At 39.0% G+C, this 15,780-nt stretch overlaps 1 protein-coding gene across 1 annotated transcript in view; it reads right to left on the minus strand.

Annotated features, from left to right (window-relative positions):
* Positions 1 to 15,780, minus strand: part of gpc3 (glypican 3) — a 223,636-nt gene that overhangs the window by 187,155 nt on the left and 20,701 nt on the right. The window contains exon 2 of the mRNA XM_015371033.1: positions 11,608 to 11,769. Coding sequence (XP_015226519.1) covers positions 11,608 to 11,769 — 162 coding nt within the window. The remainder of the gene's footprint in view (positions 1 to 11,607; positions 11,770 to 15,780) is intronic.

Here is a 15,780-nt window from a genome sequence, read left to right on the forward strand (position 1 = left end):
CAAAAAAGTACTCCAGAGTGTTGTTCAGCATGGGGGTGAGTAGAAAATGAAGGCTAATCATGTTTTGGGTGTACTATTCCTTTAAGCCGCATGCGCTGTATGATTTTTTTTTGATGCAACCTGCTCACATTGTACGTCTAAAAACCACGTTGGACTGAGCTCGGCAGTGAAATGGTGCAACTCAGATCAATCCCGAAGCCAAACGAGTACAACAGGAATATGAAGCTCACTAGACTGAAACGCACTGCCTTGGCAATTTGTGCAATGTTGTGCTGGAAGCCCTTAAAAGAAAAGGGGACAACGTATTTGTATTTAGAGCTTTCACACTATGTCACAGAACTTTTTTTGGTTGCAGACTAATATCTACAATCAAAATTCACACAAAAAACTGAGAAAATCTTATTTAAATGTTGTTTTTGTATCCTTATATTCAAGAAAAATGTGCATATGAACAATTCAAACTCTTACAAAGCCTTTGGTTTAGGCATTCAAGATAGGCCAATACATCAGTTGGTTGTAAGTTGTTTTGTTTTTTTTGTATTAGTATCTGCTGATAAGTGCATGCCTTGTCTGATTCATTTGATCCTGTGGAGTGCTTACATTACCACTTCCCCTCCAAGTAACAAAAACTGTTATTGTTTTGTTTAATATGTTAATAGGTGTTTCCTTTTATTTGCTTTTTTGTTTAAATTGAGTCCTGTCATTTATATAATAAAAATCAAGAAAGAAAAAGCTATATTGGCTCCAAGAATTGGCCCAAAATTATCAGCAGTACATGTCAGGGATCAGTTAGACTGACTGGCCTTTAAAAAACCTGTATCGGTTGTTCTCAAGGACACTTTACCACAATTTTAAGATTTGTTTATCTCAAATAAAGAAGAACATTTTTGAAATCGACCTCAAATCAGGTCAGAAATTAAATAATAACCAACATTTAAAGACTTGGCTCTTTGTTGGCTCATTTTGGAAGATAAACAAGCTCCTTTAAGGTTGTTTTTGATCTATCGCTGAGTGACACCCATCTTTTTAGTATAATATAATTTCATCCAGTAATTTTTTTTAATACATTTTCTCAGGTTCATCCAACAGAGAAAAAAAAAAGGTAGTAGGCATCTCCCTGACAGACATGGGGAAAACATGATACGCTGCAGCGAAACACACATTTTCTCATAATTCAGCAGTAAACTGCACCCAAGCTACTTTGTATCTGCCTCTGGTGATATGAGACTATTTCCCCAAACAGAAAACTGGATAATGAGAGTAAAAGATAAGAAGCGGAACCAATGGATTATGTCTACCTGAATGTTTTGGTTTTTTTAGTATTAAAGGTTTTCTTTGGTGCTTGAGCGTGACTCTGAAGAGCTGCTGAGAGATATTTCCTCCTCAGGCTCCAAAACACTTAAAATGTTCTGTCAGGCTCACTCAGTAGCAACAACATCTATCCTTTTGTGGCTCCAAGTGAAACCTCAGAAGTCAGAGTTATGCTGCTTTATTAAGTATCAATCTGAACAACAGTTTGCCAGCACAGCAGAGAGCTCAAAAAGTCTCGAAAATCCCATTACAGGAAAACTAATAAGTTACGCATAATGATAAAACACAGCAATTAGGTTAAAAGGAAATTACAAGTGGATCGGAGAAGATGTGGTAATGGCTGGTATACCCCATCGCGTCTGGTAAACGACGCTCAAAGGAGCCCATTGGACATAGGCAAACTGCCTCTCCCAGAGTTATTAGATTAGCCTGGGGCAGAAAGTAAACAACTTCAGACATCTCACAGCAGGCATACATCCCTCCAGTCTTCACTGTTATTGGATTACTCAGGGAAACTTCTCCAGAAGACAAAACGACTCCGCAGAGAGAGCATAGCAGGGGGATGATTATTGGCGGGCGGATGATGGGAAGAACAGCAGAGAGCCTGCTCAGGCCGGACGCCTGCAGCACTTAGGATCGAACGGATGGCTAACGAGCGGGAGGCGGGGAGTGGATGTAGAGGCCACCGAGGTCCGATTCTGATTATTGGCTGCTGGGTGGGAAGCCAGCTTCTTGCCCGCCTGGATTCGTGTCATCCGTCTCCTGTCACGTCTCATTTGGGCCGCTGCCACTGCAAATGTCCATTCAGCATTGCTGGAGACAAACAAGGGCAATCTCTTTGCAAGGTCAACGACCGCCTTCACCCTGGCCACGGGGAGGTCTGCCATGCTAATTCCTGATACACTCAGAGTAATTAAAACCCAACGAGAAGAAGCAGCAGAAGTCGATCGAGATTTTTTGGAGACTGCTAATGAGATGCTAATATGTTGGCCCCATAGAAATGAGGTATTAGCATCTCAAGGACACAAAGCACGATTTATACACAGATCTGAGGGGTGAACTTTTTGAATTATGATGTGCTCTGACTTCTCCTGAGCAGCGAGCGTCTTCCAAACTGCAGATCACTTGCAGAGCGTCAGCCCTCTGGGTCCAAAGCAAAGTGGAGAAAGTCCCCCCCTACCAAGCTCATAGCACTAAGTCAAGCAGATTGCCCTCATGTTGCCTAAAAGTAGTCCAATTCAGACCTGTTTTCGAACACCCCGCTGTGCCAGCCCTCTTTTTCCACATAGACTCATTCCAGGATCACCAGGCTGGCTGGCCCACTTTTCTTTAGCAGATATCACACAGACTCTCTGATATCTTTACACACATTCACAAACACATCAACCCCCCCCTCCCAATCAGGCCAATCCTGTCCTCTCCGTTTTATTAATTAGATTTTGCTCTTTGGATCGGTCTGTGGCATGAAACCAAACAGGCAGCTGTGTGGCCCGGCTTCCTCCATCAGCACTGCAGTCAGCCAAAAGCTCCTTTTCTGATGTGTCATTTCACATAAAAAATACGAGCTACAAAACTGCCTGCACTGCCAGTCAGCCCTCACACAAAAATAACTCTAATGAATTATTTTTAAAGCAAAACAAAAATAATCTCTTTAAACAAAAGGAGGATAATCAAATTTTTAATCTAGTGTCTCGGGGTCGGTGCTGAGAGCTACAGTGGCAACAGGAAAACCCTGAAGAGCAAACAACAACAATTAGAGCTGTCAATCATCCAAAATGCCAGAAGACAGTTTTGGATCAACTTCTGCTTTATTAAACGATTTCACTAGGGATGCACACAGGGATGGATTCAGGGTAAAATGACACAGGAAATATAACACATTTACAAATATTAATCTGTGACTTTTTTTCTCTGCATTAGTGAAGAGACTTTTAAATGGATGAACAGTAGCTTTCAAAGATGGAGGGATGGATTTATCTCTAGTACTAGTCTTTTTCAGGTTGAAATTAGTGTTGCACCGATACCAGGGGCCCCGATCCAGCACTAAAATGGTGGTATCGGTGTCGGCAAATACCAACAAATAGGGCACCGATACCATTTTAAGGGCCAACTATTGTCACCCATTCCAGTTAGGCAATAAAAGGTTCTACTGGATTCACTTTGTATTAGTCTTTTTCCTGCTTCCCAAAGGAAGGCAGTACACTGCAAAAAATGTAGATCTAAATGAGTCATTTTTTTCCTAAAATAAGTGCATTTTCTCTTGAACTGAGGTGGTAATTGAGACACTTTGCCAACAGAACAAGACAATTAACATTTATAATAAGAAAAAATATTACATTGTTTTATTTCAAGTGCATTTTATCTAATTATCTTATTCTAAGAGTAAAAATACTCATCCCATTAGCAAATAATCTTATTTACCTTACTCAACTTAAGGGTAAATACACTTAATTTAAGACATTATTACTTGTTTCTGGATCGTTTTTGCAGTGCAGCTTGACAAAGCCATGATGGCAATGATTTTACATACAAGTAGTATGCAGTTCTTCATATATACACACACATCAATTTCAAACAGATGGTATCAGCCAATGCTGCACAGCCAGGTATCGGGGCCAAAAAATGGCATCGGAGCAACACTAGTTAAAATGAAGCCATTTATATCGATCATGTGTTGACTTACACCTCCAATGGGGATGTTTATACATGTTTTAAGAAAAACATACATTAATTTTCAATAATCTAGTCATGGATGTCGGATCTTTAAAAGTTTCTGTAGATATAACATCTGCAAACTGGATAGCATGCACAAAGCTGATCTTCTAACCAGGCAAAATAATCACACAATACATGCCATCTCATTGCATGTGCAATACGAGTGTTTTATTTAGATTAGAAATTTTAGAAATCTTATTTCCTGATGGCAATTTGGTTTTGTGTGAAAGGATTAAAAAATTAGCGGAACAGAATAAACTGCAGTTTTGTTTAGAGTTTGTCTTTTAATGAAAGCAACTTTTAACATCAGAAGACCAATCTGAACATAACTAATGAAGAGTTTAAATAACAACTTTGTGGCATTTTAATGGCTAATTTGAATGGCATTGAAATAAAGATTATCCAGTGTATGAGCTGACCTAATGGGCAACAGATGTAGAAGGGCAGCTAGACAGGAGCATCTCTCAGGTGGAGCCACGGTTTGACACGACAACTGCATGACAGGCAGAAACGACCTGCTGGCTGCAGCAGATGGATATCCTGCCGGGTTTTAAATGGCCGCTTGATCAGATCCAGAGAGGGTTCTTGGTTGGATCAATATATATAACTTTCCATGGAAGATGGATCATCAATATTGATATAAGGGGATCAATAGTGATAGCTAAAACGCTAATGTTACAGGGACATAACCTCCAGGCAACATAGACCTCACCAATTAACTCTTAAAATCTAATTCTATGAATTAAAAAGTATAAAATAGCACCAATTTTACAAAACGTTTGTCAACTTTTTTCTTAGGGAAGTTCATTAGGTCTCCACGTAAAGGATTTAGTCAAGTTATTTGGCCATTTTTGAAAATTTCGTCACAAAGTTTTGGGGATTTGTAAGAATAAAACAGTTTTATATACAAAACCATAGTAGGGATAGAAAATATGGAATCAATAGCATTAAAACTTTATAGAATTCATGCTGAATGAATTAGCCTGACAAATTATTAAAAGTTAATGAATCTTGGAAGTTGTTTACACAAAATAGTCAAGATAGACTCCTAAAAAGATATGATCAAACAACAGTTTACAGGTAAAGCAATGTGACTTTAGGAAAATGGCTTCATGATCTCACTAATGTGAATTTAAAAAAAAACCTTTGCATCTGTCATGTCAGATAATGATGATGTCCATCCATTATTTTGTATTTCCCTGATACTAAGAGATCACCTCAGGCCAATTAGATGGTCAGATGGCACTTAAGATGTCCACAGGGGTCCACACGTCATTATAAATTCCTAACATAATACCTACAGTATTTCTATGTATCGATCATGAAGAAGCCTAACGTTAAGGCTGCAAATTATCTAAATGCATTAAAGACAGGCATTACTTTACTGATGTTTGGAGACGTTGATTTCAAAGGGGCGAAACTCTCTGGTGTGTTGTAAAGCTGGGGAAAGAGGAGCAGGTGCAGTCGGTGGGAGAGAGGATGATGCGGGGATAGTGAGAGCATACGGAGATAGGAGAAAAGGAAGAACAGGGGGGAAGGCCTTTGATCTCTGGCAGCAGTCGGCGATGAAGAAAAGAGACAGATAGCAGCAGAGACGATTACAAACAAGGCATGCATTCAATTCCCAATAGCACCGCAAACGCAAGAGGAAGAGACAGGCAGGAGGGGAGAGAAAAGATGAGCAGGTTGGTAGAGACAGGACAGGGTCACAGAGAGAGAGATAGAGAAGAAAAGAGAGGATGAAAATGAGGCAGAGAGAAGCAGATAGGACCAGGATGTTAAAAGGATTTCAGTCCAGAGGCTGTTTGGGGAGTTCTCTCAAGCGCTATGCTAAAGCAATTAGTATTGAACCCCTTCTTGGAAAGTAAGGCCAAACCACAGCAGCAGTCTCTAACATAGTTAGGGCGTAACAACCAAGTCAAGCAAACCCCACGGTCCCTATTAAATCTCAAGTTTTAATTGCCGTGTCAGGATAGCGTTGCTTTTCACAACCCACAAGTGGGCACGGTCGAAAAAGTTGGCCCTGCAAGTGAGCACATCCCACTTCAAGAGGAAACCCCCGAGACAATAAACAGCGCAGCTTTGGCAGATTAAAAGGGTCTGTGTCAAGTGGCATCAAAAGCTCAACACTGAATGCAAAAGTGAAATCTGATAGCGCCGGTTGCTAATGTAACTGCAGGAATATGTGCTGTAAATTGTCGTCCTGCAATGCTGGAGCTTTAGCTAGGACAGTTTGTTGAATTTATTCTACAATCTTCTTTTTTTGTTGTTGTTGTTGTTGTTGGAAAGACATCGTAAGATGAAACATGCAGTGTATGCAGAGAAGCCAAATTAAAACTATGTGAAATAAGATGGGTAAAGAAAAACATCATGATAAAGAAACATAGTTTGTTAGCTAACCCAGAAGGTGTAATATTAGCTGATTTTAACAATCCAAACTAAAATACCCTCAAAGTCTCCATCTAAGAAAAGGTTTAGACTTAGACTTAGACAAGCCTTTATTATAATTATGTATACACAGAGTGTATACAAAACAAAATTGAATACATAAAGTTTTCCAACAGTGAATGAGCAGCAGCTTAGCAATGAAAATGATAATTTCCATTTATATAGTAAAGGAGAGACATGGTGCAAATGGCACTGATGTGGAAGGTTCAGAGCAGTGCAAAATAAATAAATAGATATGGTGCAAAATGCAGTAAAAATACGGAGTTGAGTTCTATTTTGAAGATTCACCATGCACCAGGGAGCCTTATCACAGCAGCTTTAAGACTCTAAAACCACTTTAAAATCAAATATCCATTACTGTAAATTACTGCCATAGCAGTATATTAGTTATTTATTCTCCAGGGGCAGTTTTTATATTGTTAAAACACCTCACAGTACACTATTTTACTGTTTATATTTTAACTCTTCACTATTATGTTATTCTTATACATTTTTCTAAGGTCCATATTTGTGTGACCATTTTTTCTATAATCTTTTTGCTGCTGTAAACAACAGAATTTTCCCATTGTGGGACAATAAAGGGATTTTCTATTGTCTATTCTATTGTGTAGTGCAAGTATAATGATATTACTGTGATGCAGAGTCTCAGTTTGTGATTTGATTAGAGTTTCAAAAGTTCAACAGTCTTATGGCAACGGGGGAAAAGCTGTTACAGAACCTGCTGTTTCTGCATTGAATGCTGCAAAGCCTCTAGCCAGAGAGCAGCAGGGAGAACTGTCCATGGTGGGGCGGTGAGTTGAAGTCAGACTGCATCAAAGCAAACAGGATCATGTCTGCTTTTCAGCAAGCTGTAAGTTTAAAATTATATCTAAAGTTTTTGCTCAAGAGGAAAGATTACATATAATAAAGATTAAAATTAGTATTTTACATCAAAAAAAATCTCATACAATACTTTCTAAAGTTATAGAAATTACATGTGTACATATAACTTTTATATATATGTGTATATATAAATATATAGATATATGTACATATATACTGTATGTGTGTGGTATTGCTATAATAATCAAATAGTGTGAAAATGTTCCTTGAATTTTCAAATTTAAACTTAAAATGCAAAAGAAATGTTTTCTTTCTGAACCAGTTTCCTTTGTTTTGTCAATCACCCAGATATCTTTATCTGATATTGCTGTATAAATCCCTGAAGAGGAAATACATAAAAACAATTATCATCCCTGGAAGAAAGGAAGTAACGTCATTATGAATGTCTAACCCAACATTAGCAGATCATTATCTGCACTTGATGTGAGACTTTATTCTATCTCTCTAATGTATCCAGTTTGTGGTTTGATGTTTGTCTGCAGTTCTTCAAATGTGTATAGGAGATAATGTTTCCAGACAACTATTTAGTTTATTTTTCTCGGAGACGAGTTCAAAAAAATGTCACATGGGTGTTTGCTAAAGAAATCAAAATAGTAATCTAATAAACATTGCTGTTCGCTTTCATTTTGGACCAGTGTGTCACCATATTAAATTATTCTTGTGTTTGTGTATAGTAGAAAAGTCTTTGGTTTGTTAGAAATAACGTCAGATAATTGAGTTTATTGTGTTTATCTAAGAAATGCAGAAGAAAATTATTTTTTAGTAATGCGTTTACTTTTCCCCCCTGAAAAATAAACACTAAAGCTAAGAGGAAGTAAGCAGACAATGCTACGTTCTGCAGTGACACCGACCCTATCAAAAACGACTCCCAGTCATCAATAATATTGCTATTTGCAAATATTAATGTTTTGGATCCAGCGACACACAAGGAAAAAAGGTGGACCGAAAAAAACAAAACAATTTTTCCGCAACAATAACGTATCTCGCTCTGCCCTTAAGCAAATTACACACCTAAAACTATGTCAAGCTTTAATTCAAACATCTGTGGCACTGGAGAGATAAGTCAGCTGACATCCAAATGGATCCATATCTCATCCAATCAGCACAAACTCTGCACATCCTACATTAACCAGATCAGAGGGTAATCAAAATCTCCAACAAGAAAATATTTTCTAAATGACTGAGCATGCTGCATTCAGGTACAGCTGGGACAACAGGTTATCCAAATATCAGAACTACAAAAATGTCTCATCATGTTTTGTCCAAAATGGCCACAGTCTTATTTAATGGTGAAATGAAAAGTGGTATAGAGCTAACATGATTTAAAAACAAATAGTTCATGCTTTTTGTAAACTTGTGCATAATAAAAACTGTATTAAGCTGGGGTGCTGTTGTGGCATGGAGGTAGAGATTCAAGTCCTATTCGTTCTGACCCTTTGCTGAAAGTCTTTCCCCTTTCTAGTAACCCATTTTCCTGTCTGCATACTTTCCAAAAAATGATAAAATAAAAGCAAAACTAAAAAATAATCTTTAAAAAATTGCACTAAGCTGATATTAAAGGTTAAATGTGTTTACTGCATTTTCTGTAACCACTCGGAACGTTGATGTATTTGGAGCCATCCCAGGTAGCTGCAGAGAGGAACATTACAGTTGATGGCACTAAGTTGATAGTCTGTTTTTATACGTTCTGTCAAACAAACGTTTGGGGCAACCATATTACTTCTTAGTTGCAAATAGTTCATTGAGCATAGGAGATCTACCCTCAATTAACTACTTGTAATTACTTAGTAATTAGCGTATTTCTGTGGTCGGAGATTAGCTGGAGGCAGAGAGATGACATCTACACCTGACTAAATAAAATTGCTCATGTGCTTGTAAAACATCATCAGCCTCAGCCCTAGTATTCCAATTCACAAGAACACAAGACAGAGCGGACAAAATCCCAGATGTTGTTCTCTGTCCGTCCTCCTTGCCCAGCATGCATCAGAGCAGACTTGACCATTCTCCAGACTATCGGCTGTCCCAGCATGCACTGCGGCAGAAGCAGCCCCAAATGGAGTGCTAATAGAGCTCAGAGTATTAAGTTAGAAGTTCATTTTTCTGTTGCTGATGTTCTACAAAAATGCGTTTTAGGACTGTTTGAGGAGAGAACGTTATATGTTTAAGCTTCACTATAAGTCCCATTTAATGATTTAGTGTGTAATTCTAAAAAAGTTCCAATGTTGAGAGGACCGCGGCAACCAGTGGACCTCTGAGGCTAACCACAGGAGCCAGGGCTAACTGCAATGCTCTGATGGCGTTTTTTTGTTTGATTTGGCAAAAAGTTCATTTAAATTGTGTTTATCTGACTGTGTTAACTATTATTTCCCCACTAAATGAAAAAAACATAAGAATTTATTATTTTCTAGAGACTATTAATAACAGGAGGTGAAATGCAGCTCCAGACGAGCCGAGCGTGTGGTGACGTCACGAGTACACTTCTGTTCCAATTGACCCATATTTATGCTGTGTGCTCCCGTTCTCCCCTAATTCACACTTTCCTGTGTTCTTTTCAAGAACATAAGACAGAACTCTGGACAGAAAAACAGGACAAAAACAGAGGTATATAGACTGTAAAGATTGAAGAAAATTGTATACTAACGAGTTAACAGCAAGAACAATGATTTTATATCAGGCTGTCTTGCAGCAGTTTATCCTTCCTCTCAAAAACCCTTGCGATTAATACAGTATCTCTGACCTTTTGTCAATTAAATTTACTTTTGAGTCATGTCCAGATGCAATGGGGCAATATCGCCTTGGACACCAAAGAACCTAGAGACGGTCCTGTGCGGGCAGATACATGTTATCAAAAACAGGGGCAAACACTTTATCATAGGCACTCATTTTGTTGCTGAAGCTTGCCTCCAGCTGCAGCCACAGGCTCCGTGTCTGTGATGTCCATCATCACTAATGTAACGGAGATGTTGCCAGGCTTAAATCAGCAGCTACCTGACCTTCACTGTAAACATAAACCAGGTTTGTGCAACTCCAGTCCAGTTTACATTTTTCCTTACTCCAACACACCTGAATCAGATAACTGAATTACCTCATCAGTATGCAGTCCATTTCTGCAGAGTCATCTTAATTTAATTACTTGATTCAGGTGTGTTCGAACAGGGACACGTCTAAAAGTTGCAGGACTGGAATTTCCCACTCCTGCAATAGACTGTAACATAAATTGGAATACCTGAATAGTGTTTAAATGTCATATCACCATAATGGAATAAAAATGATATCCCAATACATACACTGATATTGAATTAGTGTCTAGCTCTACAGCTGCTACGTCAATATTTCGAAATTTGATTTATTTGACCTTTTAATATTTCTAAAAATAATTATTGACCTTTCTCAAGTTGAATAGTCTATCCATCCAGGCATTGACTTCGTCTGCTTTCACTGCTTTAGTCTTTCCAATCTCCGGGCAGTTCTTTACTGTCCACTTAGTTTGGAGCATTGTGAAACCAAATTCATTTCAGAAATGGAAAAACAGTCTTTATTTCCTGATGACTTAAGTTTAGATTTAGTTTATTTTAAGGATCAAACCTTATACGAAACATCGTTACAAACTAAATCTCGATTCTTCTGAACTGTTATGTATGTATAAATTCTGCTGTATTTTTAAGTACATTCTGACGATATTGGTGTCACAACGTGTTCTGACTCCATGTCATTTTTCCTGCAGGTGTCACTCAATGCTCTTTCATCCCTCTAACAGAAATCCTCCTTTACCTTAAGTGTGACTCTCAGCTTGCACAGCTTGAACGTCAGCATCTCTGACACGCCACGTTGTTTCACATCAGGATGTTGTCATTCTGCATGCATCTGGTAGCTTTAACCGCACATACCGATATCTGGTGGCCACTCTGATCCACGCTTCCAGGGCTGCTGCTGACTAGCTCTGCTGTCTGAGTGAAAAACACTGCACTCTCTGACTGCAACCTGCCAAATCCCAGGAGGCTGTCACTTTCAGGAGAAACACGACCAGGGCCGACAGAACTACATCTAAAGTCACTCAAACCACACATGTCTGCCATTCTAACATATAGTTAAACAGCAGCTGAATGTCTAACCTCTGCATGTGCTTCTACTTTGATAATATGTGACTCCCCAGAGAATAAGCGGCTTGTGTAAAAAAAAAAGGGATGGCTGCATTGATTTGAATTTATGCAATGCTTCTAGGCAGTTAGGATCAGTATGTGATCTGCTTACCTTGGAATATTGCAGCATTCTGGATAATGAGACGTTTGAGATGAGCGCTGACAACCTGCAGACCTGACTCCATGTTGCTGCGTGCGGCCACCTGATACCGCTCCTCCATCTTCTTGGAACAGCAGGTCGGGCCTTTGGCTTGGCAAACCTGCAGATCTGCACCTGGCAGTAAACCAGCAGAGACAGGATGAGCAGAGGGATGGTGCTGCAGAGCAGTTCTTGCTTTAATTTGTCCTAAAACAGAAGCCTCTTACAATGTGCACACACTTCCAAAACAAAATGATAAAAAAACAGAATCATTCTCTGCAAGCTGAATGTAGAAAAAGCAATCTACCGCATATTTTGAACCCTTAATTAAAGTATTATTTCTGTTTATACACAGTGTTATCCTGCACAGCTAAAGTCAAAAATAAATGGCTTTTTGAAAATGACTTGTTTTGATCATTTGATATCAAGGGGTTTTGTAACACTCCTAAAATATCAGTTTGTTCAACAGAAGTGTTTCAACAAACCAAGGCTACACTTGATCACAAATCAATTCAGGTAGAAAAATCATGAAGAAAAGTGCAATACATCCAATATAGAAGAAGGCAAGCAATATCAATCTGATTGTTTTTTTAAGCAATAGATGAAAGTGTGTCAATGTTGTTTTTAAATGTTTTTTTGTTCTGTGTTTATGCAGTTTTAAGGAACAAGCGGAAGGTTCTAATACTATCTTTGGGTGATGAAAGTGTGTCATAAAAACATTGCAATATTAATTCAGCCCATTCAGCATTCTGTATCTATTGACAAGTTTTGTGTTTTGATTCATGCAAGCCTTCCAAGACATGGTTGTCAAAATAAACCAGCCTACAATAGCACTGATTAGAGAAAAGGCCAGGTGGCCCAGGATACCACTGGAGTAACAGGAGGCCATTATGGAAAAGTGCAGGGAGGAATTCCAATAATTCAAGAAATCCAATTAGAAGTTCTGTTTACGGTTTGTTGCACGCCATGTAGAGAACACAGGAGGAGGGTGACCGGAAAAAACAAAAATGTAGGACTGTTATGCACAACTGTTTGTGAGAAAAAATAATTGTACATCACCTTGAACACATCATTGAGCATAGTAAAGGCAGCATCATGTCTTTAGGAAGATCTTTTCTCATGTAAATGAGGAAAGAATGTTCAATTACTTTAGATAGGGATTGTACTAAACACATGGCTGCCCTGGAGGACAGATAAGGAAAACATTCATACCATAACACATGATATTAATTATTGGACTTTGGGGACCAATGTCCTTGCTGATATTAACACTGAACATTGCTGAAGCAAAATGCTGTGCTCTCTAAAATGTTGCAACAACCATAGGAGCTTCAGTCCTCTTCAAAACACTCCCAAAGGCGCATCAATAGAGTAGCTTGAACACATCACAGATGGCCGGCATAGAGCTGGCCGAGATGAAGAATTAGACCCTACGTTTGTGAGAGGAGGTCAACGTTGAGGGGGAGGTGCAATGGCAAGCTGAAGAAGAAAAGAAAACGGTGTGCCACGTCAGAACCTGGGCATAATTGCCAAAAACTTGCCACCCACTGCAGGGAAGGCTGGGCGCTCATGGAGACAGTCCAGGAGGACACCTACTAAACACGTCACATGGGAGGAGGTGAAGCTGCTCTTCTCTAAGTTCACCTTCAAACTCAGTTTATGCATGTGGGAGAACACTAAATGAGTGACCCAAACCGCCTGACCTTGGGCATAAATAAGCCAATCATTCAAATAAGGCAGGACCCGAATTCCCTTTGCCTGCAAGGTCTGCTGCCACAACCCTGGTGAGCATCCAGGGAGATAGGGAGAGCCCAAAGGGAAGGACCCTGAACTGAAAATGTTGTCTCTGGAACGCAAAACGGAGAAGCCACAGGTGAATCTGTCCAATGGTGACATGAATATATGCGTCCTTCAGGTCCATGGACGTAATCCATTCACCCAGGGAGATTGCCTGCAAAACCCTTGTGGTCATCAGCATGCGAAATGGCATGTCCATCAGGTAGTGTTCAGTCCTCTGTGGTCTAGAGCCAGACCAAGATCCCTGGTCTTCTTGAGGACCAGGAAATAAAAAGAGTAAAAGCCCCCTGGCCTATAGGCACTACTGCACCCTTGTCCAGCAAAACGCAGAGCTAATCGGAAAGTACGGCAAGTACTTCTCCATGTGACACTTTTCAGAAAATTTGAGTGTTGTTTTTTGTTGCTGGAATTTATGTAAGTATATTGGTGTGATACCCTTTTTGTTATAGGTCTATTTTGAAGTTACAGCCCCCCTGGAAAAAACTCCACCAGCCGTCACTGGGAACTAGGTGGTCTTTACCCTAAACTACTGATTTCTGATTTATGCAAATCCTTTAATAAAATATTATGTTTCCAAATAATGTTTTATTTGTCTGTATGATATCTATCGTGATCTGGTTTGAACACATTTGAATTGCTCTAAATTAGTTTGAAAGCTGTGGACCTCATTCCAAACTCTTTAAGTTAAATGTGGGTTCTTAAACATAAAATCCATGCCATACTTTGATATCATTGCCATCATTTCATTGATTATGCTTCTCAACCTTGTTCATGTCTTTTTCTGCATATACGCAGTAGCCTAGTTTAGTTTCACTAGTTTAGGTAAGTCTTTTTAACCGAGATGATTTCAGCATGAATCACACTTTCATTTGTTGTCCTCACACCAGCCAGTTGGGCATATCCTCACAGATAACATAAGACAGTCCAAAATAATCTGATTAAATAACATACTTATAAATGTAAATGTATTCCATAACCAATGTCCCTCTAATTTTTCATGGTGTCTGAGTGAAGTTTAGTTCAAACAATAAGGAAAAGTTTGAAAAAGAAAGATATAACTATGCTAATTGAGTCGGTATGTTTCCTTAAACCCCTCACCCCTGTTGATTGATTGATTGATTGATTGATTGATTGATTGATTGATTGATTGATTGATTGATTGATTGATTGATTGATTGATTGATTGATCTCACAGTGGATAAATTGACTTTTTACATCAGCTCAAATAGTCAAAGAAGAAGCACATTCTTCCACATGCCAAAGGAAGAAAACGGTGCATGGGATATATACATTATATACAATAGGTCCACATATGACAGCTTTTTTTTAAATAGTAAGATCATTATATAGGGTTTTTTGCACAGGGTGTTTACATTGGTATTTATATAGATGGATATTTATATTTCTATATATAGTTATTTAACTGGGAGTCAAATAGTAAATTGCACATTATAATTGCACAAGTTATTGCATTGTACTGTTGCATTGTAGAAATTGGAGTTTCACCAAATCAGCTTCATTCTCCTGGTGTCTGACCTTCTGCATAGGTCATCTGGTAGAAATGAATACTTTTTGTACCATTAGTCATTAAAATCAGACTTGATCCAGTACTCTGGACAGCACCACAGAGCTTGTGGGAACTACCTCATTGACTAGGAAGGAGTGAAATGCACAGATGACTCTGTGTACATGGGTTACAGTTCCTGTCTAATTACTCCCTCTCTTGCTTTAACAGAACTCTGCTCTCTTTACAAAAACATTTTAAGGAACAAAGAAAGTAATTTTCTTTCTTTTTTAGATATTAGGTGTTGAGGGGTTAGAAGTCAGCTTGCCTCTAATTCCCTTGACTCATAAAGGAAGGTAGTCATTGCAGTACTTCATCTAACTCCTATAGGAGGAAGCCAGTTCTAAAGGTTAAGGGAGGTGATGTAATGTTCACATATGGTTTATGCAACTAGACATCTCCAGGATTTAAAAAATGTAATTAAAACTTCCACACAAGAAGATTTGGATTTAGTTAGAGGGTGTCTGATTGCCCCCAAACCAGATGACTGACATGTCAAAGCGCCAGATCACTCCAGTACTTGGTGCTATGCAGAGGTGGAAGGGGTGTTCTCTTCGTCCTCTGACATGGGAGTTGGCTCGGAGCTCGTCTGCCTGGCTCTGTGTTTCCTAGGCGGGGCCGCCTTTTGCAGTTGCTTTTTGTATCTCTGCTTCTGTCTCCTTGAACCCCAGTCGGCCTCAGCAGATGGCCGCTCACACTGAGCCTGGTTCTGCTGGAGGTTTCTTCCTGTTAAAAGGGATTTTTTCCTTTCCACTGTCACTACAAGCATGCAAGGGATTGCATTC

This window comes from Cyprinodon variegatus, unplaced genomic scaffold, assembly GCF_000732505.1.
Source record: "Cyprinodon variegatus isolate N-32 unplaced genomic scaffold, C_variegatus-1.0 Scaffold52, whole genome shotgun sequence".
NCBI lineage: Eukaryota > Metazoa > Chordata > Actinopteri > Cyprinodontiformes > Cyprinodontidae > Cyprinodon > Cyprinodon variegatus.